Here is a 26,545-nt window from a genome sequence, read left to right on the forward strand (position 1 = left end):
ATCCAGCTATACAGAGTATATTTTATTTAGACTGCAAAGTGTAGACTCCCACTTTTTTTTTAACTGAATTATGTGAATGATAATAAGGATGGGGGAAAGCAGCTACCTCCTTTAAAGAAGAAATGTGTATTCTTTCCACAAACCTTAGTTTGCCATAGACCACCCCACTCCTAAGTATTGCTTCTTAACACTGAGCATCAGGGTTTTTTTTTTTTTTTTACATCCAGCCACTTTGTTACTCACCTGGCTCTTGTGGACATTAGATGTGCGAACCCTCACAAATACTATTTTAAAGTTTCCTTAACCTCTCTTTCTCCATACTGATCAACTGTTATTTCCTTGGACTTTATTTATTGGTGCTACTTTTCCGTCCTCTTGGAATTTTCTTCTTTGGACTATATCTGAGTTCCCCTTATGAAACCCAGAACTAAAACCAAAACTCAGTTGCCAGAGTTAAGTATAATGGAAAAGCTGATTCGTGGCATACTGTGTACTCCAAATTTCTATACCATATTATTACATCTGGCTTTTTGTTCCCCCAGCAAAGAAGCAGAGTGAAGTGATACTGAGGTTATATACATATACGCATTATTTGGGCATAAATTTTTTTTTTCATATGTGATCCGACCCTTTCCATACTTCCAAGATTATGGTCCTTCGCCTGTTACACAAATCTCCCCAAAATTTCAAGACCTTTGGACCTTAAATTTAACTTATTCATCTATACTACAAAATCTCATTAACTGCTAACCATCTCCTCAGATCTCCCACACTCCCATCTCTACTCTTCTGTACAAATCTATCATATTCAATATGTACTATGTTTAAGGTACCAGGGGAAGTTAAAAATGAAAATAACAGAATTGTTGCCCTTGAGTAATTTATACTCTAACATGTGAAATAAGAGCAATAGGAAACAAATGGGGAAAAAGGGATGATGGGGCAAGGATATTACACAAATCCAGTTATACAATCATATAAAAGGTTTCATGGAGTGAACTATAAACTGAGCTTGGAGGAATGAATGTGATGTGTCTAAATGGTGATGAGGACAAAAATCACAAAGAGATAAGAACATGTTCATTATATTCAAAGTAGAGTCAAAATTCAGGCATAGTGCTGGCACACCTATAATACAACTCAGAACTAAGGCAGGAGGATTACAAATTCAAGCCAGCCTTGGTAAGTTAGTAAGACCCTGTTCTCTAAATAAAAAATTAAAAGGGCTGGGGATGTAGCTTGTAAAACACCACTGAGTATAATCCCCAGTACTGCCAAAAAAAAAAAAAAATAGAAGTCTAGTTTGGCTAAAAGACCTCAGTGGTGGTAGCTAACAGTGGAAAAAGATAATGTGGGTAATACAAGAAAGGCTCTCAGTGACAATACAAAGGGTTCTTATGTTATTTAATATGGAATTATTGAGAATTTTAGAGCTGATATTCAGGACTACTACATTAAGGAGACTAATTGGCCACTGACAAAATGGAGGAAAAAAGCTGAAGCACTAAAACCAGTTAGAAGGGAATTCCAACAGTCCATGTGAAAAGTAACCACTACCTAACTTTGGATAATGACATGGAGATTGAAAATGGATAGAAGAAATAGGGCAAAGCCAGGCCAGGTGGCACACACTTATAATCCTAGTGATTAGGGGCAGAAAGGAGAAACTATAAATGACTAAAGTTTGAAGCCTTGGGAATTCAGGGAATAGTGAGGCCTTCTGTTAAAAACAGGAAATCAAGGGCTGGGGATGTGGCTCTAGTGGTAGCGCGCTAGCCTAGCATGCGTGCGGCCCGGGTTCAATCCTCAGCACCACATACAAACAAAGATGTTGTGTCCGCTGAAAAGACTAAAAAATAAATAAATTAAAAAAAAAAAAAAACAGGAAATCAGGAAGAACAAGATAGTTTAAAAAGAAAGGTAAGGTTGGGACATTCTGCTTGTGAAATATCTACAGGAAATTCAAGTAGGCAGTTCAAAAAATTAAAGTCTACAGCTCAGTGTGAAGCTAAACAAAAGATGGAAACTGGCAAGTAAGCCTTCACGTAAAAGCTGAGAGTAGAAAATGAGACAAATGATTGCTTCCACTGTAAGAGTGCAAGCAATCACCAAAAGAAACAGTGAACGTAGAGAAATCAAGGAAAAATTTTTGAGACAACTGTATACTCAAAGGGCCCTAACCCAATTATAGCATCATTTGTCTTCTACCCAGATGGGACCCCATTGTTACTCAATTAACATTGCTCTAAAAATTCTACCTCCTTTTCTCTTCTTCATCCTCAATCACCCAAAATCTTTCATCCTTAATACACTGCCTAAACTACAAAGTATGGTTATAGAACATGATGGGAGCTTGTTAGAAATTATTAGTAAATAAAATGGGCCCTCGCCACTGCTGTAAAAGACCTTTTTTATCCTGTTGTCTTCTATTTTTCACAATTGTTTTTAATCTTTCCTTTTTTCTAGTCCTTAACCCCGTCTGTCTCACTTTAGCAAATAATCTGAAAAGAAACAGGCAGTTATGTGAACTTTCTCTCCACTTCAAAAATCTATCTTCACCCTTCCTCTCACCTTTTTCTTTGGCAAAAATAAATGTCCTGCCTCCTTACCAATGCTTAACCAGCCTATAGTGCTTGTGATTATATCTTAAATCTTTTTTTTTTCATCCCCAGATTGTCACCTTCATCTAGAAATAAATTCTGTGTTCTTACACTAATAACAATAATCCTTCCATTTACCCTCAGGCTAAATTTATGAAAGGATCATTTATACTTATAATTTCTACCTTTTTACCACCCACTCTAATCTGTTTTGTAATCTATTTTCCTTATGATCTCTTTTCTATCCAAACACTATATTAAAACTGTCTACTGAAGGTTACAAATGATTTCCTTATCAAACTCCTTATATTTTCCTTCAACTGCCTGTAGCATTTCAGTGCCCATTACCCTCTTCTTCTTCCTTAAAGTTCTTCCCTTTATGATAAAAGATTCTTTTCAATCTCCTTCTACCTCTGATTATTTATAAATACTCCTATCACATGTACTTGCTCCAGGTTTTGTCTCATTATGCTTTGTCTCATTTTCTACTCTCAGATAAGCATTTACTGTAATGACTAAGTATCACCTGTCCAGAATCAACCTTCATATCCTCGCCTCACCACAAATCAAAATTTCCAACAACTTACCCAATATGGTCATCTAGATGACATCTCCAACTCAGTATCTAGAATCAAACATTTTCTCTCCACCCAACTCCCACTTACTAGTACACGTTTTCCTAGATACCTAGGCTCAAAACCCATTGTTTTCCCTTAATTTCTTATATTTTAAAAATTCAAACCTACAGAAAAGTTGAGAAGGATGTATATAGTATACCTAATTTCACTGATTAGCATTTTGCCACATTTGCTTTGTTTCTATATATTTTAGACATTTTTCCTTTTCTTTTTACTTCTTTTTGTTGACTCATTTCTGCAAGTTGAAGACATCATGACGTTTGACCCCTAAATAAGTCAGCATGTATCTCCCAAGATCAACAAACTCCTATATACCACAACACTATTATCATACTCAAAAAAATTAATAATATTGTCTAATTATCTGATATAGTCTATATTCCAATATCAAAAATCCTCCCAATTATATTCCTTATAATTGTTATCTCCCTAGCTCAAGATCCAATCAGAATTTAGATTTTTGTGTATAGCTACTTTCCTACAATTTCCAATCAAGTTCCATTGAGTCCATCTTCAAAATATCATCTTTATGCCTCATCACTTGAATTATTTCAATAAATACAGTTTCAACTGACAGACTGCTCCCATTTTTTAAGTTTCAACCACAATAGGACTCAAATTTGCCCCTTTGTCCAAAAACTTCAACAACTTTCTACTGCTTACCAAACAAGGTCTTCAACCTGGCATTCAAGATCCTCCACAATTTGGTCACACAATACATTTCCAATTTTGTGTTCTACTATTCATCTCTACACATACTCTATTATTTTAGTCCATACCATCCTTTAAATAGAATTCCCTTCCTCATAGTTTCCACATATTGAAATAATAATTATTCTCTAAATTAAACATCCCTTTCCTGTTGCCACCACATGACTTCTTCTCCTCTTCCTCTTCTACCCATTGTATTACTTTATATTTTTCTAAAGGCACATTTACCATATTCTGCCTGTACTTTACTGAGGCATGTGTCTTATCTCTAATACCAGAGTACAAAAACTCTTTTAAGGCAGACAGAGATAGCAATCACATACCCTGAAGTACCAATATAGAGTCCTGCCCTTATTGGACACTTATTGACACGTTATGTCAAGAGATAGACTTCTACAAAGTTAAAATATGTCAATAATGGTTCCTAGGCTTCCTGACTCTCCTACTCAAGTATAATCCCTGGCCTCTCCTGGCTTAGGGTGGCTTTTTATGGTTCATGGCCTCACATTAAGCTTCAATCATTACTTCCTAGCTTTCATACTTTATTGCTTTTTGGCTTGTGGGTGTGATACTGAATTGAAATATGAAGGGATTCTGCCTATTAAATAGGATCATTTATTTATTTTTTTTATTGTGTCATCAAATACTAATTCTATTTTTTTATTACTTTTTCAACAGAAATCATCACTAAATACACAGAGAAAAAAAATGAAGCTTTCATCAAACTAAAATAACAAACTATGACTACATAAAGAAATAATTTCCAAGACTGCCATTTATACTTACCTGCCCCCAGGCATACATGTTATTATGAGTCTGTGAAGGGTTGACTTTTGAAAGTAGGAAACGAGCCTTAAAAACAAAGAATAATATTATCCATCAGAAATAGCTTAAGTAAATATAAGCTGAATAAATACATTATGCCATCTAAAACCAATTTTATTTAATATGTTGGTAAAATTAACTTTATTAAAATGTAACATTTAAAAAGATTAACTAAATTTTGAAATGTGTAGGCTACTATGTTATATATAAATAATAAATATATCCACTTCTCTAAATCATACATTTATAATCTCTATAACAAATTGTTGTGTCTAAAACTCAGCATATAAAAATTGTGTGTACAACATTTATGACAAGGTTAGTATAAAATCACCAAATGCTTGGTCTGTAACAGTTTCGGAAATTCAAAATTCCAAATAATAATACAAATTAAAAACAAGAAAATCTTGTATTCTTTAAACAATGATTTTCAAACTTTCTTAAATCACAGGTGATTCTATGAGACAACTTACCCAACGTTTTACCCATCTTCCCACTATGGTTTACATCATGAAAAAAATCAGAACAGAAGAGGAAAGTAGTAATATGCATAGTGAGATATCAATGAGACTAGAACATGGGCAGTCATATCTTTTAAATTTCAAAAATCTCTTTCTATTCTTTAAGTATTCATATATTACAGTCAAGAGCATTGGCCCTTAAACTGGCCCAGAACTCCAGAATTCAAACCCTAGATCTTCCATTTACCATTTCCTTGACCATAAGTAACCAAAGTCTCCTATAAAAATGGATATTACAACAGAATTCTTATGAAGATCTTATAAGGAGTGTAAACTGCTTTGCAAATTCTCAATACCTGATAATTCCTACTATAAATACAGTAAAACACTAACAATAATTGTTATCATCTCTGATAATAATTGTTACTGATATCTGCTACCTTTTTTGTAATACTTGCTACATGCTGGGGTTACAGCAATAAACAAAGCATAATCCCTGCCTTTAAGGAGTAATGAAACAAACTTATAATAACTTAAAATTAATTTATCATAACTCTTCTTTTTTTTAGTAATGGGGATTGAATTCAGAGTGCTTTACCATTGGGATACATTCTCAGTCCTTTTTATTTTATTTTGAAATAGGATCTAAGTTGCCACAGTTGGCCTTGAACTTGTCTCATGGAATCACCTGCCTCAACCTCCTTAAAGCTGGAATTATCAGCACCATGCACCACCATGCCCAGCAATTTATTGTAACTCAAAACAGAATCACAAGGAAGAAATAAGAACTGTTTTATAAATGTAGGTATGCTAAGGGCATCTAATCTAGCCTTCTGAAGGGATCAAATGAGACAGGCATATGCACATATATTTTATTTAATCCTCACAGTTCAAAAAACCAGTTTTTTTTAATACCACAAAACTTTCCTTTAAATTGACAATTTATTTTCTAGAAACTGGAATGACAGAATGAGAAAAATGAAAAAGTAAGTTAACACAAATTCATATTCATAGACTTTATCAGTAAAATTACAGTTTTTAGAAAGGTTCACTAAATTATTTCCCCAGCTGTTCATATATTGTTCACATATGTCAGCTCAACTAAAGCTGACATAACCACTGCAATGCCATCCTAACTTTGTTATGAGAGCTGAACTGGAAACAGAAGATGGAGAAAACTGGTAGCTTTAGGCAACTGGTCAATCATCTTAATGCTTTGCTCTCAAAGTTATTGCAAAAGCATTCCTGTCTTCTCCCCTTTCTGTCTTGTAAAGCAATCTATTCAAACTAAAGTCATAAGACAAGTAAGTATACCTCATTGCAAACCTATCAACAACCACACACAAAAAAATTACATTACTTACCTGGCTGCCCCCATGTTCGGTGTCAATATATCTTGGCATTGGAAATCTGGAGTGAAGGATCTCCTGTGCATCATCTACTGGGGCTTGCAGAAGGTGACGGAAATTTTCGTATTCTGGCATGTCTTGGTATCCTGACTTCCGCCACTGTGCTATAGTCTAGTTTTAAAACAATTGAAGGAATTACTTTAAATTTCTTGCCCATCTAAAAATCTTATGATTTTTTTCAAAGGAAGTAATATTCAGAAAGTGACAGAAAAGTATTCCATTTATCTCAATTTTTTAAAGTTAAAAATACTAATTTCAGTAGATAAAATATTCTTAGGTAAACAAAAAATTAGGAGATTTCTTCTCCTTTAAAAGAAAAACAAAATAAAAGTTTATGAGATGTGAGTGGAATCAATTAAAAATAATCAAATAATAATAATGAATAAAACTTTTAAAATCCTAGAGTATTACCTAAAAGGATATTTTTAGTAACATCTTTACTATTCCAATGCAAATCTAAAATAATTTACAATTAAAGAAAATTTAAAGATAAATCTGTATAAGTTACTAAAATACTAGACTATAAGCTTGAGCACAGGTCTGTGAAAAATCAATCTCTTCTAAAGATCCAGAGTATGCTACTTTTTTATACAGTGGATGTACTTAAATATTAGCTGGATAAATTCAGTAAGAATAGAGTTCTGCTAAATACCTGAGTTAAAGCTTAATGGTTTCTCAAATATTCTACTCTTTTCAATCATTTACCATTCCAATTAAGTTATAAATTTTAATTCATTTATGCCTTAAATGAACTTTTCAAGATCATGTGAGACACTTTTTAAAATAACTTATAATGATCACATGAAATAATGAAAAAAAAAATTTGTCTCCTGACAAAGGCTGGCTTTTACCCTCTCTTCAAGGTACAACACAAAAATCTCGTATATCTATGCACATGTCAATGTTTTCACATTCACAGCACTTGATTTGTATAAAATCTATTTGTACAAACATGTATAGACAAATGAGAACAAAAAAACAGAAGAGGGTCAATTGTGATTGAAACCTAAAAACCTAAATTAAGAAGAATCACATTATATACACACAGGTTGACAACGCATGCCTTATTTGAGATCCTTGGAACCAGAAGTGTTATGGACTTCAGATTTTTTTTCAGATTTTTAAATATGTGCATACACATAATGAAATATCTTGGGGGTGGAAGCCCAATCTAAACAAAAATTCATTATGTATTATATAGTTATTACAGATACAATCTGAAGGTAGTTTTTCCATAATATTTTAAATAACTTTGAGCATGACACAAAGTTTCATAGTGGAATTTTCTACTTGTCTCATGTCAGTGTGCAAAGTATCAGATTTTGGAGTATTGCAGATTTGGAGTTTTGGATTAGGCATGCTCAACCTGTATTTTATAAACAGGGAAATCAAAGTTTATTATCAGAGATGAACACTAGCTATATTAATACAGGAGTTAAAAACCTTCCTTGAGTAGAAAAGACTTTACATGCATAGCCTTAAATGGCTATAGGATCTTACCTCACCATGATAAATCAAAATCTGGAAGAATGTGTCCATGAGAAGAATACGATCTGCAAGAATGCTGCTGCTATCAAGAAGAACCGGCTAACATGGAGAAAACAATGAGAGTTGCGAAAAAATTAACTACTTAAAGATACAAAATGGATCTTTCCAGGATTTTCTTTTTAATTGTGGAACTGGTGGTTTAATCCAGGAGCATTCTACCACTGATCTACACCTCCAGCCCTGCTTAAATTTTTTTATTTTGAGGAAGGGTCTCACTAAGTTGCCCAAGTTGGCCTCGAACTTGCTATTCTCCTGCCTCAGCATCCCAAGTTGTTGGTATTACAGGCATGTAGCACTATACTCAGCTCCAGGATAGTTTTTGATTCTGAAATTTTTATTACTTAAAATCTCTTAGTATTAAAAAAAATTCTTGCAGTGTATTTTAATTTAATTTTCTAAGAAATCTTTACAAACTGAGGTAACAAAAAATAGAGTCAAGAAGAAATCAAGGATGACTCTTAAGCTTAATAGTGGCAGCAATAAATGAAATGAGAAAGGTTTGGGATAGAGCAAATTTCCATATATGAATAAAAAGGAGTGGACCAAACTGATGATATAAATTTGGGTACCATATGCCCAAAGATGGTAATTAAAACCATGGGATTAGATTGCATCACCTAGAGAGGGGAGAAGATAAGGAAAACAAAAGATTGAGCCTATAAGCATGCCAATATTTACAAGTCTTAAAGGAACCTTCATGAGTAGGGGGATACCAGGTGAGAACAGTAGGAGTCAGAAAAGTCTAAAGCATAAGGTTTTTGAGAAGAGAGTCCTTATTAGCAAATACTGTGAATAGCTTGTTGAAGCAAGTTGTGGAATAATGGTGGTCTTGATAAGAGCCATTTTAATATAATGTTAGGGACAAAAACTGACTCAGAATATATGACATGTTCAACCTGTATTTTATAAAGTGGGAAATGTATGACATGTGATGAATGTCAAGTGAGAAAGTGTAGACAATAAATAACTTTTTTGAATTTAATTGTGAGCAGAGAAATGGATGATAATTAAAGAAAATGTAAGGAAAGGATGAGGGTTTTGATGGTTTTCTTTTTCAACCTGACTGCTGTTAAAGTTTCTAGGTTAAAGAGAATGATACAGATGGACACAAAAGTGGTGATGCAGGAGAGAAAGAAATAATTTCAAAAGCAAAGCCTTAGGAAAATGAGGTTAATGGGATTCATGTACTGAATGAAATGGATGGAATTTGATAGGAGCAAGGACTAGGGATGGTGGGATTCAATTTTCTTCTAGACACTATTCTACATTTTTCCCAGTGTCTACAGTTTATATACATTACTCTGAAATAAGAAGTTACTTATAAAACTTATTTTCTTGATTCAAAGAGTTATAAAATTAAAATACATAGCCAAACCAACGTATTTTAAAAATGTATTTTCCTAGTAGAAACTATTTGACAAATTATTTAAAATTTACACTAACAAAATAAAACATTTCCTACTATTTTATAAGACATGAGGTATCATGAAGGATCACTAACAAATAGAAATCACAAATATTCTCTATATACTGACCCTTCTTCAAGTATTACTTTCAAATATAGTCATTACACATTTTTATAAGTGGTAAAACAGACAATTCAGAATATAGAACAGAAAAACTGTTCACTGATAACAGGTTAAAGTAAATGGAACAGTTTGATAAGGAAGTTAAGCCATCGTTCTTTTAAGTATGTCTTAAATATGGCAACTGTATCTTATGTTCTCAAAGGACCAAAGAAAAATGAGACTATGTTTAGACAGAATACTATAACTATCTGACACTAAATTTTGAAATCAGCTGAGTACTACAGAATCACAATCACATCTGAACATTGTTAAAGATATGAAGTATAATCATAGGCCAGGAATGGTTACATACACCTAAATCCCAGCAGCTCGGGAGGCTGAGGAAGGAGGATCACAAGTTCAAAGCTAGCCTCAGCAACTTAGCATGGCCCTAAGCAACTTAGCAAGACCCTTTCTCAAAATAAAACACAATACAGGTTGGAGATGTGGCTCAGTGTTTAAACACCCATGGGTTCAATTCCTGGTACCAAAAACAAGAATAATCATAGGTGTTACAGGATTTGATCAACCAAATGGTCAGACAAAATCATCTAAAAGTCTCTTCTACAATATTTTTATATTATTTTTAATAATCTCTCACTATACTTACCAAGATATCTAGTATAAAAAAAGCTCTCATAAATATTTTTAAGTGAATAAGTGATTCAATTCTTGTATATAATAATTATATATATATTTTTAAATTAACTGTTCTATTTTAATGCCAAACATCACAGTAGTAAGACCAATGAACATTTGTGTGTGTGTTCCTCTTACCTCTGGTGGTCCACTAAAAGAATATGCATACAGAATAGGCTGAATCATGATTAGAGACTGGGTCAGATCTTGACGCATAAAATGATGACGATAATACGAACTTTCATCCGGACTATTATTAAAAACTTGCAAGAAAGGAGATCGTCTTAAATGAAACATAAACTGTAAAATAAAATATGAGATATTGTTACTGATTTTAATATCAGGACAGCAGTTTACAATCAAGAAAAGCATTTGATTACAACTATAAACAATACAATAAACAATTTATGTTGAGAACATTCTAAACAATATTCCTCAGAAATTCATGCTATTTATCAGCTGCTTGAAAATATAATTCTATGAAAAGAAAAAAATTAAATGAGAGGTAACTCCAAAATATAAAAGTAGGAAAAAAACTTCTTGTTCAAATCCATTCTTCTAAAGCTGATGCCAGGTAGTGTTTTATCAGTTTCTCTGTTGTTATTTTTTTGTTTTTTTAACATATATATTTTTTTAGCTGTCAATGGATGTTTATTTTATTTATTTATATGCAGTGCTAAGAATCGAATCCAGTTCCTCACACATGCTAGGCAAATGCTCTACCACTGAGCCACAACCCTAGTCCCAGCATTCTCTGTTTTTATCCCTCATCCCTCTGACCACAACTCTGGGTTTTTTCATTACTATATCAAAAGGCTCTCAAAAAAACAAAAGTAGATTAAAATACTTTTTATTTTTGACATACATCTAAAAATTTAGGCTAGGAAGAGTCTGCATTAGTTTCAAAAAGAGAAAAAAACTTTATCTATACCCATAGTGTTATCTAATATTTAGGTCTTCCCCATGCCTAGGAAACATCCTCCAGACTTTGTTTTACAGCTTATTTCTCCTTTTACTTCCTCCTCCTCAAATAAAACAGATTTTTTTTAAAAAGGAGAGAGGCAGGCCTAAATAAAGAACAGCTATCTCTACTAGATCTTTCCTAAAATCAGCAGGATCAGCCCCAAAGTACTCCCACTTGTCTTTCATCATGTCTCTTAAATTCTTTCAGTCCTGAGGTCCTAAGTGCCTGCATGTTCCTCCTGCTTGGAACTTACTTCACAGTTCTCTCCCAACACGTGGCACTCAGTGAAATTCTCTTTCCTATTTATTTATTTATTTATTTATTTTATTGGTTGTTCAAAACATTACAAAGCTCATGATAAATCATCTTTCATACATTTGACTCAATTGGATTATGAACTCCCATTTTTACCCCAAATACATATTGCAGAATCACTTTTCCTTTTTCAGTGATCCATAATACAATAGAGAGGCTCTCTCACCGTTTATCATTTGAATCATTCCTGTTTACTTACAAGAATGTCTAATTACTAAATTCTTAGGTAAATATTTTGGGGATAAAGACTTCCCTTGAATTTAATGTATGCCACTTTTATCTATCTATCTTTTTATTTACTTATTTATTCTTGGTACCGGGGTTTGAACCCAGGGGCACTTAACTGAGCTACATCCTAATTCCTTTGAATTTTTACTTTGAGACAAGATCTCACTAAATCCCTCTGCCTGCGTCTACTAAGTCACTGGATTCCCAGAGTGTGCCTATGCATGTGCCTCTGGCAACTTCATATAAGATCCTCAGGTTTTGAAAAACCTAAGGAAAAAATATTTCTGAGTTTTCTGCTTCCTACTTGCAGCAGAAGGGAAAAAAGGAGATTGGTGGGATCACTCTGAACATCTAAAATTCGGAAGAGAAGTCTTAGAGTAAGGACAAAAGAGGAAGAAAGAAAACTGAAAAACTTAGTCTAACATATAGGCTAATACCCACATTCATTTTGCTTTTTTTTTTCAATCACAAAGATAAGGCCTCAGAATTCCCAAAACAGAAAGGACTTTGCATGCCTTAAGACAAATAGATCCTGTTTTTTTCCTTAATTCTCTAAAACCTCATTAATTTAGAAAAGTCTCCCTTTATTTAAAAAAAAAAGGGGGGGGTTTCTGGATCACAAATCAACAAAGGATCTAGTTTTTTTTTTCTTTTTAATGAGTTTTATTTTGACTAGAACATTATTAACACAATTAGGCATAGCAATGGATTGTTGCTCTATTATTTTTATGTGGTGCTGAGGATTGAACCCAGTACCTCACATATGTGAGGCAAGCACTCTACCACTGAGCCACAACCCCAGCCCCAGGATCTAGCTTTTACACAAAGTTTTTAAGGGCAAAAACTTGAATTTCTGTATCTCAATATCTATCATCCCTCTAGGTTGAGCTGAAATGTCACCCTCTATAAAGATGTATCAAACCATTCATTTGAAAGAATTTCTTTAGGTTTTCTTTAAATTCTATATGCCTTTCATAGCATTTCTCATTTTTTCCTCTGTGTTGTTTGGGTGTACATCCCCGATTTTATCCTTCAGACTGAAGCTCCTTTAAGTAGGATCCAGGTCATCATCATTATAGTACTCAGTTGAATAAATGTTCTCTCTGTTATTTATTATATAAACAACTATATAGATAAGGGGACAGATTCCACTATGCCCAGTGGAAAAGGTTCATAAGGTAAATCAAGTTAGTTTCTTTACCTGGTATAGCCCACAAAACTGTTCTGAGGTGATGATAACATGCTGTAAGTCTAACTAATTGGTAAAATTACCTCACAAAAAGTTCTTTGGGCGGGGATATAGCTCAGTTGTAGAGTGTTTGCCTTGCATGCACAAGGCCCTGGGTTCAACCCCAAGCAACAACAACAACAACAACAACAAAAAGTCTTTGTGGTATCACTGCAATTAGAACCTGTTATATCAGATGGAAAGCTAATCACTTACACCCTATTGAAGTAACAGTAGGGTTTCATTATAAATCTGTATTCCACAAAAAATGACTATTTGTAAGAGCAAAATATAAAAACATTATAGACTTTTCATTCGATACTCACAGCATAGTATTAATTACTTAGCTATCCCAAAAGTTACCTAATCAAAAGAATAACTCAATAAAAATAGGTCCTATGGGGCTGGGGTTGTAGCTCAGTGACAGAGCACTTGCCTAGTATGTGTGAGGCACTGGGCTCCATTCTCAGCACCATGTATCAATAAAGGTCCATTGACAACTAAAAAAATATTTCAAAAAAAAATAGATCTTATGAGATGAGTAATAAAAGATAAATAATAGCTGGGCATGGTGACACACGCCTTTAATCCTAGCAGCTCAGAAGGCTGAGGTAGGAAAATTGCAAGTTCAAAGCCAGCCTAAGCAACTTCAGAAGGCCCTAAGCAACTTAGTGAGACCCTGTTTCAAAATAAAAAAAAAAGCTAGGGATATGGCTTACAGATTAAGCACCCATGGGTTCAATCCCTGGTATTAAAAAAAAAAAAAAAAAAGTAAGACAAATTGCTACTGGCAACGCAAGAGAAGAATTTTATCTACTTACCTGTGGATAAAGAGAGAAAGTTTCTGAAAATCTGAAGGAACTTGGATCATCTTTGTGATATTCTCCAAATTTCTGACACTAAATAAAATAAATTAAAATGTGTTAGTAATGAATTTCTGCTATCAGAGCCAAAACTTGTTGCCTCTATATATTCTATTTATAAGAAGTTACTACTTTTTAGGAGGTAGACATATAGGATAAAACTAGAATATTACATATACATTTAGCAAGAGATTGATTACAACAAAAAGAAAACATTTGAATTTAAGAAACAATAATAGTATAGTAACAACTCACCCTAGAATATTTGGATTTGTTTAACTAAGTTTCTCTGTTAATAAATAAAAAAATTCCCTAACACTTTACCAAGAAAGATATTAGCCAACTAAAGGAAAGATGCCTATCAAAATGCCAGAATAGCTATAAAAGTACATTGCTGGTACAAAATTTGATATATCAGAAATACCATAAAGAAAGAAGAGGTGAGGAAAAGAAAATCAGAAAGACCAACAGGAAATCTGATTTAAAAAGGCAGAAATTAGAAAATGAAAAGAGGGACATACATTGGCAACATAGAAGTAGGCTATGATAACATGACAAAAGGCATCTAGGGAATTAAGTAAGATTATCTACAAGAAAAACTGCCTAGCACAATGACTGGCACTTACTAAAGCACTCAATAAATCATAACTTTTCTTATTCTTGAGTAAAAAGTCTCTGCCCTGAAAAGGTTTTGGGTTTTTTTCTTTTTTTTTTTTTTTTGGCGGGGGGGTGGTGTTATAATATATTCATACATGCACACAATAAAACAGTATAATTTGATCAATTTCATTCCCCAGTACCTCCCCTTTCCCACCCCTCCGTCCCTCCCTCCTCCTGATCTCCTTCTTCTATTCTACTGGTCTCCCTTCTACTTTTTTTAAAATTTGTTCTAATTATTTATACATGAGAATAGAATGTATTTTGACACATTGTTCAAAAATGGAGCATAATTTCTCATTCCTCTGGCTGTATCTGGTGCAGAATCACACCAAGTATACATGTATATAGGGTAATAATGTCTGTCTTATTCTACCATCCTTCTAATCCCCATTGCCCCACCTCTCCCCTCTGCACAATCCAAAATTCCTTCATTCTTCCCTACCACCCCACCCCACCCTTCGCCCCATTCATGGATCAACATTCTCTTATCAGAGAAAACATTTGGCCTTTGGTTTTTTGGAATTGGCTTATTTCACTTATCATGATGTTCTCTAGTTCCATCCATTCACATGCAAATGCCATAACTGAAAAGTTTTTAAAACTTATGTAACTGTTCTATCTTCTGGAAATGTTTACCATAGTAGTTGCATATGAGTTGAGGACAAAAACAACAGGCAAAATGTAATAAACAAAAAGTAACAAAAGGTTCACTATTAGAAGTTGTGCAGGACTTTTGCTACCTGGAATGTTCAACTCTATCATTTATTTGTGCCCTACGAAGAAAGTAAAAGGTATATATGGCTTAATCTAATTTTAGCTTCCAGGAAAAATCATTTCAGAATCAGAGTTATCCAAGGATAGAAAAGTCATAGATGGAGGCTCAGTTACAGAGCACTTGCCTATCATGTTTTTGTTCTGCTTTGTTTGGCATTAGGAATTAAACTCAAGGCCCCTTTACCACTGAGGAAACCAGTCCTTTTTTTATTTTGAGAGGGTTTCTCTAAGTTGCTGAGGGTCTTGCTAAATTGCTGGGGCTGATCTCAAACATGTGTTCTTCCTGCCTTAGCATCCAGAGTCACTGGGATTCCAGACATGCAACACCACACCCAGCTACTTGCCTATCATATGAGAGGCCCTGGGTTCAATCCCAAGAAGGCAAGCAGGAAGGAAAGAAGCCATAGTAATAGAGTTAATCCTTGAAAAAAAAAAAAAAAAGAAAATACCCAGATCTGAGAATAAGAGCATTGCTATCTTAATTTTCCCTCATAATGCTTCACTGGCAAATTAATAAATTTGTCATTGTCCAATGATAGCCACTAGCTACATGTGGCAATTTAAATTAATTAAAATCAAATAAAAATTAGAAAGTCAGTTCCTCAATTGCACTAGCCAAATTTCAAGTGTTGATTAGCTACATGTGGGTGCCAGTTCTGTAATACTGCATTTCTAACATTGCATAAACTTCTGGATAGTGATGACAGAATATCATATATACTTGAGAAGATCTAGAATACCAAATATATTGAATAGATTTTGTGAAAAAGTCAGTATGTCAGGCATTATTCAGAACTACCAGCCACATTATATTAACTGTATACCTGTCAAAATGTGTCCCAAATTCTATTAAAATAATGTATTAGGCAAACCTAATGTTATAATAATGAGGGAAACAAAGGATTATTGAGCTGGGCAGAGTGGGAACATGCCTGTAATCCCAGCTACTCAGAAGGCTGAGGCAGAAGGATTACAAATTTAAGGCCAGCCTCAGCAATTTAGCAAGACCCTGTCTCAAAATAAAAAAAAGAAGGGCTGGGACAATAGCTTAGTGATAGAACACCTCTGAGTTCAATCCCCAGTACCAAAAAAAAAAAAAAAAAAAATCCCAGAGTTGGAAATATCTGATACTTATGCCAAAAATTTCTGCTTTAATTGTGAGCATTTCTTTCATGTCAATTTTAATGCCTGACTAGCATTTCAATACTAACATACACCATAACTATCTTAACCAATCAAGCCCTCATTATTGGCATCTTCATTTATCCTATTGTAATTTTAGAATAAATTCTGAGAGATTTCTAAGTAAAATATAGTTTTTAAGTTTTTGATGTAGTCAACAACTTCCTTGACGTGGTTATAAAGATGTTTATAAAGGCTACAGATTCATATACCAAAACTATAAACTATGAAGTTTTCCATTTCCCTGACTACAGGGCAACTCTAGCAATTATCCCATTTATCTCAGTCTTACAAGAATTGGTAAGAACCTAGCAATGCCAACATGTAAAAGAATAGTAAATAAAATGTTAGGACAAAATGCAATCCGGGAAATCAAAAAATTCCATTTTAGAGAGTTGGGAGAGTAGCTCAGTGGTATAACACGTACTTAGTGTTCAAAAGGCCTTGGGTTCAATATTCAGCACTCCAAAACACAGGTTTCATTATAAAACAGTATTAGCCAAAGAATTGATGACATTTCAAATAATGCTAAAGAAGTTTGTGTAATAAGGTAAAAAATAACAATATCCCTATTCAGAATGACAAGTTCACAGGTTTCACCAATGTCATGGCAGGTTTTTAAATGATAGTAAAATTCCAGAAAATTTTGCTACTGCAAAGATAATCTTCTCTATTCCCCAAAACAAATAAAGGTCAAAATATATTTAATGATTTATCTTCCTATCTGGAATAAGAGGTCCACCTCTGAGGAACGTGTTGGCATTTATACTGATAGTGTCCCATCAATGGCTGACTCTGTGAGAAGTTAAATCTCTGTTTTTTTTTAAAAAAAAAAAAAAAAGATACACTAACACTGTCATAACGCTTTTTTCCACAGAGAGGTGCTTCACAGAATTTTTTTCTCCTTGGTCTTTAATTCAACCTTAGTTATAAAAATCACATAATTAAAATTACTTTGTGTTCTTTTCTCTCTACACTAATATATTGACTAAAACCAAAAGTTGAGTGAGAATTTCAGTCTGAGGGATTAATCTGATATTTTGCATAAAATAATTTATTAAATTCACATGTTCTATAAATAAAGATGAAAATGGAAAAAAAAAATAGCTAACGCTAGATGTGGTGGCATACATCCACAATTCTAGCTACTCAGGAGGCTGAAGGAGGAGAACAAGGCCAGCCTGGACAACCCAGCCTAACTCTGTATCAAAAATAAAAAATAAAAAAGAGCTGGGATGTAGCTCAGTGGTAGAGTACTAGCCTAACAAGTGTAAGGTCCTGGTTCTAGCCCAAGTACTGAAAAAAAAAAAAAAGAGACACACTAACTTTACTAAACAAAGGCTAGTTCACTCAAGACTATTTTTAAAACATGAAATAAAGCATAACCTATTTGATAGTTTAAAAGCAAATTAGTTAATTAGTTGTCTCTTGTACTCAATAGCCTAAAAGAGCTCTCCATAGGGTATTCAAGCTGAAGAGTGAATGCAGAAGTACTTTCAAGGAAATGACAGGCCAGAGAAGTAAAAGTAGAACATTAATAAAGCGTTCTAGGGGGCTGGGATTCTGGCTCAGCAGTAGAGCACTCCCCTAGCACAGGTGGGATCCGGGTTCGATCCTCAGCACCACATAAAAATAAAGGCATTGTGTTGTGTTCATTTACACCTAAAAAATAAATATATATATATTTATATATATATATTAATAAATATATCAAATATATTATATATAATATATAAATATATATATAAAAAGTTAAAATAAATAAATTAATTAAATAAAGTCTTCTAAGTCACAATGTGAGAAATGGGTTCCTGGAATGTTTACAAAATCAAGTAAATCAACACCAATCATTTTACTAGCATATATTTGTAATCTATGTAATTTGTAATTTGTAATTGATACTTGTCTATATTTCTATATTTAATATGTATAATTTATATATACCTCACTTACTTTTAAAAAATGTATTTACAATATAAAGTTCCATTCAATATTAAACAGAAATAAAACTAACCTATAGCAATGAATATACAAAAAAAAGTAGTAAGAGCAGTTACAGTAATACCTAACTAAATTTCAAACTAATTTCATACCAACTAAAATCAATAGAAAAATATAGGTTACATACTTGCCATTCTTTCATGTTAAGGAAAGAAAGGAATTCACTTTTACTGGAAGTTACTACTGAATTTTACTATCATTACTATGGTATTGTCTCAGTAATTTGAATAGGAATCCCTCATATAGTACTTCAGGGTCACTGTTAAGTACTTTTAAGGAGATACAGCAAACATATTACAAATGAAAACATATGTGTATTAGAGAACCACAATGTTTATTTACCAGTCGAATGAGCTGTCTGTCCAGCCATCTGAGCACATCTGGTCCTTCCTCTGTTTCTGCTCTATATATTGCTAGCCGGGCCATAAGAATGGCAGCTGCCTCCTGGTCAAAAGATGCAGCGATGTTTTGGATTTGAGTTTGAGCATCTGCCCAGCTAAAGAAATAAGAAAGTACAGAAATGTTGCTGAATTATATTCACATTATCATAGTTGGCCACCACACAGATTTAAATTTGAAAAATGAAGAAAACTACTTCAATATTTCAAATTCCAACACTACATAGACAAATCAGCTTTGGGGAGGGAAAGTAGAAGCTTTTTTTGGTTGTTTGAATTGTTTTGTTTCAGTGATACCGTGGATTGAATCCAGGACTTCATACATGCTAGGCAAGCACATAATCACTGAACTACATCCCCAGACCTACAACATTTTTTAAAAAGAAATCACTCATACTTGTTTCACTGCAGCATTGTTTTCACAAAAATATAACCAAACCTAAAAAAATTCTCTAAAGTAAACTGTAAATGCATATACCCACAATCCTGAAAACAATGATTTTTTTACAAGTAAACATAATAGTATACACATGTATATATATATGTACACATAGATACACGAATCTCTTTATCAGACGTTAGGACTTTATTTCTTCAATTTTATAAAAGCAGAAAAGGGGCTTAGGAAATAGCTCAGTGGTAAAGCATTTTCACAGCATGTGTGAGGCCCCGGTTCACTCCCTAGTACCACCAAAGAGGGAAATAAGCAAAAAAATGGAAATGATAAAAATAAAGATTTTCTCTAAGCCCAACCTGGAAAATAAAACAATAGAATTTTTTCTCATTAGCCTTTGATCATTAGTGATAAAAAAATCACATAATTAAAATTACTTCATATTCTTTTCTCTCCACTTTAGTATACTGACTAAAATCAAAAGTTACATGAGAATTTCAACCTGAGGGATTAATTTAATATTATGCATAAAATAGCAGTAATTTATTAAATTCACATGTTCTATAAATCCAATTCAGTAAAACTATTGCTGGGCTATCTTTGTTTATATTTGTTTATTTGATATTTCAAAGGTGCAGTTTTTGTTTGTTTGTTTTTTTAAGAGAGAAAGAGAATTTTTTAATATTTATTTTTCAGTTTTCAGTAGACACAACATCTTTATTTTATTTTTATGTGGTGCTGAGGATTGAACCCAGCGCCCCAGCACATGCCAGGCGAGCACGGTACCGCTTGAGCCACATCCCCAGCCCAAAGGTGCAGTTTTATATTACTTCAGATGACCCTAGTTCCAAAGTACCTCACTTTGAGCAAGACTGGCAATATTTATGAACTTTCTGAAAATAAATGTTGAACCAATTTTACAGACAAGACCAATCCCAAGGGAATTTGGGTAGTAAAATCTTTAAAATTCTTCTCCCTTCTTCTTCTATTGTTAGTTTTCTGAGAATAAAGAAAAAAAGGGCACTGAAAATTTTGAAAATTATTTTTAATGAAATTTATGTACAGTGACTACATGAATAGTTTAGCTTAAGTACTAATTATTTATTTTCAAATAATCAAAGAATTAAAAACAAAATTGTTTAAATCAAGACTTTCCCAACTGAAAACCATAAAAGTGACATTTTTTCTTGTAAAAATATAATGGTTCAACAACAGAAATACATTAGCAAGTAAACACAATGAAAACATGTTAATTATAAGAAAAATTTCACCCAGAAAACCCAAGATTTCTGACACTATAAAAATCTCCTGTTTTGTCAATATCCCTTCATAATTATTCTTACTAGTCTCAAGCCAAACTTTCCAGATCCTAGCTATTTTCTAGGAAAAAATAGGGTAACTATGATTATTTTCTCAGGCCTCTAAAGTCATGTTTCTAGTAAATGAAGACAAGACTCCGCCCCTGAAACCTTATCCCTGCCTTTGATGTACCACCTTAAATAAACCACAGGAGCCTTTTTCTAATTGTCTAACTCCAGGTCCTGTGTGGACTGAACCTACAGGGCTCCACCATTTTGAAACTGTCTTTCCAACTTTTTCTTTTGTTCTTGACTAAATATTCTAGACCAATTTCTTAGGTAGCTTACACTCTCCTTAGCAGGAAGAAGAACCCCCTTGAGCTTAAGTTGGCACTGGTCGCCTCCCCATATGTTATGCCTAACTATACCCCTCTGAAGATTCTGCCTACATCAATACAATCAGACTAAACCATGTTACACAAAACACTATCCTATAATCTTAACTACTAGAGACTTTACCTTGTGTGGTCTTAACAGGTGCTAGTCAAAGTGTGGTACATGAACCAGGTCTCATTTCCCATGAGATAAGAATACAAACTAAAAATTTCAGAAAATTTTGAGCAACTCAACAAAATAATTTTATGTCTAATGAATCTACTAATAAAAAATAGGAACTGTGTTTTGAATGGCTTTTTAAAATCTAATTTTCCTAGTAATTCAATTTTTTATATTTAATAAAAGCATTCATTGAAGAAAAAAAAAAACACAATTGGCCTTTTAGCATAGATTATTTAAAGACGAACCCATATGATGGTGAGCCTCCACCATCATATAAAGACCAAGTATGTTCAAGTCTCTTGCATTCACACTCTCCTCTAACAGTACCACAAAACGGAAGCTGAACAAAGATGTGAAAAATGAATTAAATAACTAATAACACTTGAAAAGAAACATAGTTAAGAATTTTATCATCCACTGAAAAATAATGCTACTAATCACTATTATATATAAGGTATATACATACTTATATATGTATATATATGTATGTACTGATTTATATATGTATATAGATACACAGAAAGATATAGATTTTATATAAAGATATAGATATTACTGCCTATTAAAGAAAAATGTTTGATTTTTCCCTCTCTCTTTCATTGTTATGAGATAAATAAAAATATTTTGAAGAGTGGGTCTCAGGAATACTTTTTAAAAATTGCTCTTATAGTTCTTATCAATCGATATGGCTCAGTGGTTGACTGCCCCTACAACAAACAAAGTGGGTTTGAAAAAAATAAAATGCTGTTAATTGTAAATGTTCACTTTCTACTTGTGTCTCCCAAAATGGGAATCCAATTTGGAATTATGACCTATAATAGTTTTTTTTTTTTTTTTGAGAGAGAGAGAGAGAGAATTTTTTTAATATTTATTTAGTTCTTGGTGGACACAACATCTTTTTATTTTTTTATTTTTATGTGGTGCTGAGGATCGAACCCAGCACCCGGCGCATGCCAGGCGAGTGCGCTACCGCTTGAGCCACATCCCCAGCCCAATAGTTTTGATATGTAAATTAAGTCTCTAACAAATAAAATTTATAGGCTAGAATACAGCTCAGTGGTAGAGCACTTGCTTAGCATGCCCGAGACCCTAGGTTTGATCCTAGCACCACAAAAAACAAAATATATATATATATATAAAACTTACTTCCTAGCAATGGTGGTCACCCTGATGCGCCTCTGCCCACTTGAATGCTGATACTGGGTCACAAACTGGATTGCACCACGTCCTCCTTGAGGAATTGGAGCATTATGCTGTGTAAAAACAAATGAGTAAAAACTAAACAAAATTTACTATGTTATTATCATAGACTACATATTCTCTAGTAATAATAAAATTCATTCAAAAATTAAAAAGTCTCCCATCAAGCAAAAGCCAGGACCAGACAGCTTCACTGCTCAATTCTAACAAACATGTAAAGAAGAACTACTGGTATTAACCAATTCTTCTCAAAATATTCCAAAAAACTGAAGAGGAAAGAACTCTTCCAACTGAGACCAGCATTGCCCTGATAACAAAACCAAACAAGGTTGCAACAAAAAACAGATAACTACAGGTCAATGTCCATAATGAACATTGATGCAAAAATTCTAAACAAAATAACAGCAAACCAAATTCAAGAACAAATTAAAGCCAAGCATGGTGGCACACACTTACAATCCCAGCAGCTAAGGAGGCTAAGGCAGGAAGATCACAAGTTCAAAGCCAACTTTAGCAACTTAGCGAGGCCCTAAACAACTCAGCAAAACTCTGTCTCTAAATAAAGTATTAAAAAAGGGCTGGGAATGTGGCTCAGTGGTTGACTGCCCTTACGTTCAAACCCCAGTACCAAAAAGAAAAAAAGCAAATTAAAAAGATTATTCACCATGATCAAGTAAAATTCTTCTCAAGAATGCAAAAAACAAATAAATAAATGTAATCAACAGAATGAAGGATTAAAAACTATATGATCATCTTGATAGATGAAGAAAATACAATTTGATAAAACTGAAAATCCCTTTATAGGGCTGGAGACATAGTTCAGTTGGTAGAGTGCTTGCCTCACATGCACAGGTACTGGGTTCAATCCCCAGCACCACAAGTAAATAAATAAAATAAAATAAAGGTATTGTATCTATGTACAACTAAAAAAAAATTTTTTAATCCCTTTTTAAAAACACTAAACAAGTTAGGTATGGAAGGAACATACTTCAACATAAAGGGGGAAAGGTAAAAGCTTTCTAAGATCTATAATGAGATCTTGGTTTGCTGTTATTTTGTTTAGAATTTTTCACATTTTTATTCAACACAATATTAGAATTACTACCTAGAGCAATTAGGTAAGAGAAGGAATCAAGGGCATTCAAATTGGAAATGAGGAATCAAAGTGTCACTGTTAACAAACAACACGATCTTTCTCAAGTGCAGAAAATCCTAACTATTCCACCAAAAAACGGAAATAATAAACAAATTCAGCAAAGTTGCAGGATACAAAATTAACATACAGAATTCAGTAGCACTGCTATACACCAATGGCAGATTATAGAAATCAAGGGCTAGAGATGTAGCTCATGGTAGAGTACTTTCCTACCATGCACAAGGCCGCAGTTTCAATCCCCAGCAGCATAAAAAAAATAAAAAGAAGTAGAAAGCAATTCCATTTACAATAACAGCTACAAAGAAAATAAAATACTTATGAATACATTTTATCAAAGAGGGGAAAGATTTTTACAATGAAAATTATAAAATGTTGATGAGAGAAATTAAACAAGCTAAAACAAATGGAAAGACAACTGTGTTCATGGACTAGAAGAACTAATATCATTAATATGTCCATGCTACCCAAGGCTATCTACAGATCCATTTCAATTCCTTAAAATACCAATGATATCCTTCACAGAACTAGAAAAAAAATCCTAAAATTCATATGAAATATTCATGACCTAAATTAAATATATTTTTAAATATTCAAATATAGAAAGTCATACCTGATTAACAACCTCAAAATATATAGCTAAGGTTGTAGTGGGACTGAGTCCACATATCTTCCATTGACAAGTGCCACCCGTTCCTATCTCCTGTAAAAACAAAATACAGTGTGCTTGAAAGCCAGAGAACATAATTTATTAATATAAATTAAGGACAAAAAAATCTCCAGTAAGAAAAAATATTTCAATTTTCAAACCAATTCACTTCATGTTAAAAGCTTAAGAGTTGCTGGGCCTATAATCCTAATGTCACAGGAGGCTAAAACAGGAGGTTCACAAATTCAAGGCCAGCAACTTGAATTTAGCAAGATCCTATATCAAAATTAAAAAAAAAAAAAGCTTAAGAGTTTTTTAAGACCATATCATGAGTGGGTGCACACACACCTGTAATCCCACTGTAATCCCAGCAGCTTGGGAAGCTAAGGCAGGAGGATTACAAATTCAAAGCCAGCCTCAGCAAAAGAGAGGCACTAAGCAATTCAGGGAGACCCTGTCTCTAAATAAAATACAAAAAAGAGCTGGAGATATGGCTCAGTGGTTAATTGCCCCTGAGTTCAATTCCCAGTACCAAAAAAAAAAAAAAAAAAGTTTTTAACTTAAGAATGGATGGGAAAGCGTATGTGAAAAGAGCATAGAACACAAATAGAAGCATATTAGAAGAAAATAAACCACATAAAACAGGCCATATAATAATTTAAAAAGGAATGCCACACCAAATCTTTCTTGGTGCTGTCCAAGAATCAACTGTATTTCTTTTTAAGAATAAAAGTGACTGGCCTCAAGCAGGGGTTATGGCTCGGTGGTAGAGCACTTGCCTAGCATGCATGAGGCACTGGGTTCACTCCCCGGCACCACATAAAAATAAACAAATAAAATAAAGGTGATGTGTCCATCTACAACTAAAAAAAAATTTCAAAGTGTTGGTTGTAGCTCAGTAATAGAGCACTAGCCTAGCATGTGTAAAGTACGGGTTTCAATTCTCGGCACAGCATATAAATAAAATACAATAAAGGCCCATCGACAAGTAAAAAAAATTTTTATAAAAGAATAAAAGTGACTTACATTTTCAGATACACAGGGTCCTTTGGAATTGAGAGACACACAGGGTCCAATTGCTCCTGAAATCTTTATTTCCCTTGAAGTCTGCAAAACAAGAATACAGTCTGGTTTCCTCAAAGATAAGCTTATATGCTCATTTCAAAGTATTTAAGAATGTTAAGATATTCTTCCATATTTAAAACTAAAAACCCAACAAAAATACACTAAAATTGAAAATAATTCATCACTGAGCACTTTAATGCTGATAACTCCCATATCTAAAATACAGCTCAAACTTAATTTTACTTCTCTTTTCTATCAACCTATAGGAGGTCTCCCTTTGGAAATATCACCCTGAATTGAAACTTACACCATGCCCAAAATCAATACACATTAATCCAAAACCATAGTTTTCCTCCCACATAAAAATCTTGTCCAGCCAGGCACGAGGGCACATGCCTATAATCTCAGCAGCTCGGGAGGCTGAGACAGGAGGATCGCAAGTTCAAAGCCAGCCTCAGCAACTTAGTGAGGCACTAAGCAACTCAATGAGACCCTGTTTCTAAATAAAATACAAAATAGCCCAGGGCTGGGATGTGGTTCAATGGTTGACTGCTCCTGAGTTCAATTCCCAGTATTAAAAAAAAAAAAAAAAAAAATTGTCCAGATGGTCTCTCTCTAGTCTTTACTGTCACAAAAATTTAACCTATCACATTATCTTCTATCTAAAAAAAGTAGAAAGCCTATTTATTTTCTTGCTTGAGCTTCTTTTCATGACTTATCCTAAACAGACATGTTACCTAAGAATAACTGTCTTTTACCTAAGACAGTTATTCACTATACTACAATGACTTTTGCAGACAAAAGCATCTCCAAACTACAACCAACCCACATAATTAAAACTATTTCTTCTATATTCCAATACAAATCATATACTCTCACTGGACATTTTTCTCAAATATTTCATATTGATTCTCACCTCTCTGCCTCTCTCCTCACTGGGCTCCTGAGTAAAATGCATTCTACTCCCATCTTTCAAAAACTATGACACTCCCCTAGGATATATTGTGCCCTACATGCATTCATTTTTCTTCCCTAAACACTATATCTGCTATTCAATTCTATCACATGAGTTAGTCTTGTCTTTCTATCCTATGACAAGACTACACCTTAGATATCTCTTGACATCTCACTTTTTTTTTTTTTCAGAGTCAAAGAACAAACTTGCCTTGTGCATACTAGACAAGGGCTCTGCCACTTAACTAAATCCCCAAACCAT

General features: G+C 33.5%; 1 protein-coding gene across 1 annotated transcript in view; it reads right to left on the minus strand.

Annotated features, from left to right (window-relative positions):
• The window catches only part of Sec23a (SEC23 homolog A, COPII component), a 55,401-nt gene that overhangs the window by 4,034 nt on the left and 24,822 nt on the right, over positions 1 to 26,545 (minus strand). Inside the window, exons 11-19 of the mRNA XM_076848237.2 lie at positions 25,291 to 25,371; positions 24,229 to 24,318; positions 22,409 to 22,515; positions 18,957 to 19,110; positions 13,956 to 14,033; positions 10,538 to 10,699; positions 8,145 to 8,231; positions 6,600 to 6,755; positions 4,736 to 4,801 (exon numbers count right to left, since the gene is read on the minus strand). Coding sequence (XP_076704352.1) covers positions 4,736 to 4,801; positions 6,600 to 6,755; positions 8,145 to 8,231; positions 10,538 to 10,699; positions 13,956 to 14,033; positions 18,957 to 19,110; positions 22,409 to 22,515; positions 24,229 to 24,318; positions 25,291 to 25,371 — 981 coding nt within the window. The remainder of the gene's footprint in view (positions 1 to 4,735; positions 4,802 to 6,599; positions 6,756 to 8,144; positions 8,232 to 10,537; positions 10,700 to 13,955; positions 14,034 to 18,956; positions 19,111 to 22,408; positions 22,516 to 24,228; positions 24,319 to 25,290; positions 25,372 to 26,545) is intronic.

Source organism: Callospermophilus lateralis, chromosome 3 (genome assembly GCF_048772815.1).
Source record: "Callospermophilus lateralis isolate mCalLat2 chromosome 3, mCalLat2.hap1, whole genome shotgun sequence".
NCBI classification, from domain to species: domain Eukaryota; kingdom Metazoa; phylum Chordata; class Mammalia; order Rodentia; family Sciuridae; genus Callospermophilus; species Callospermophilus lateralis.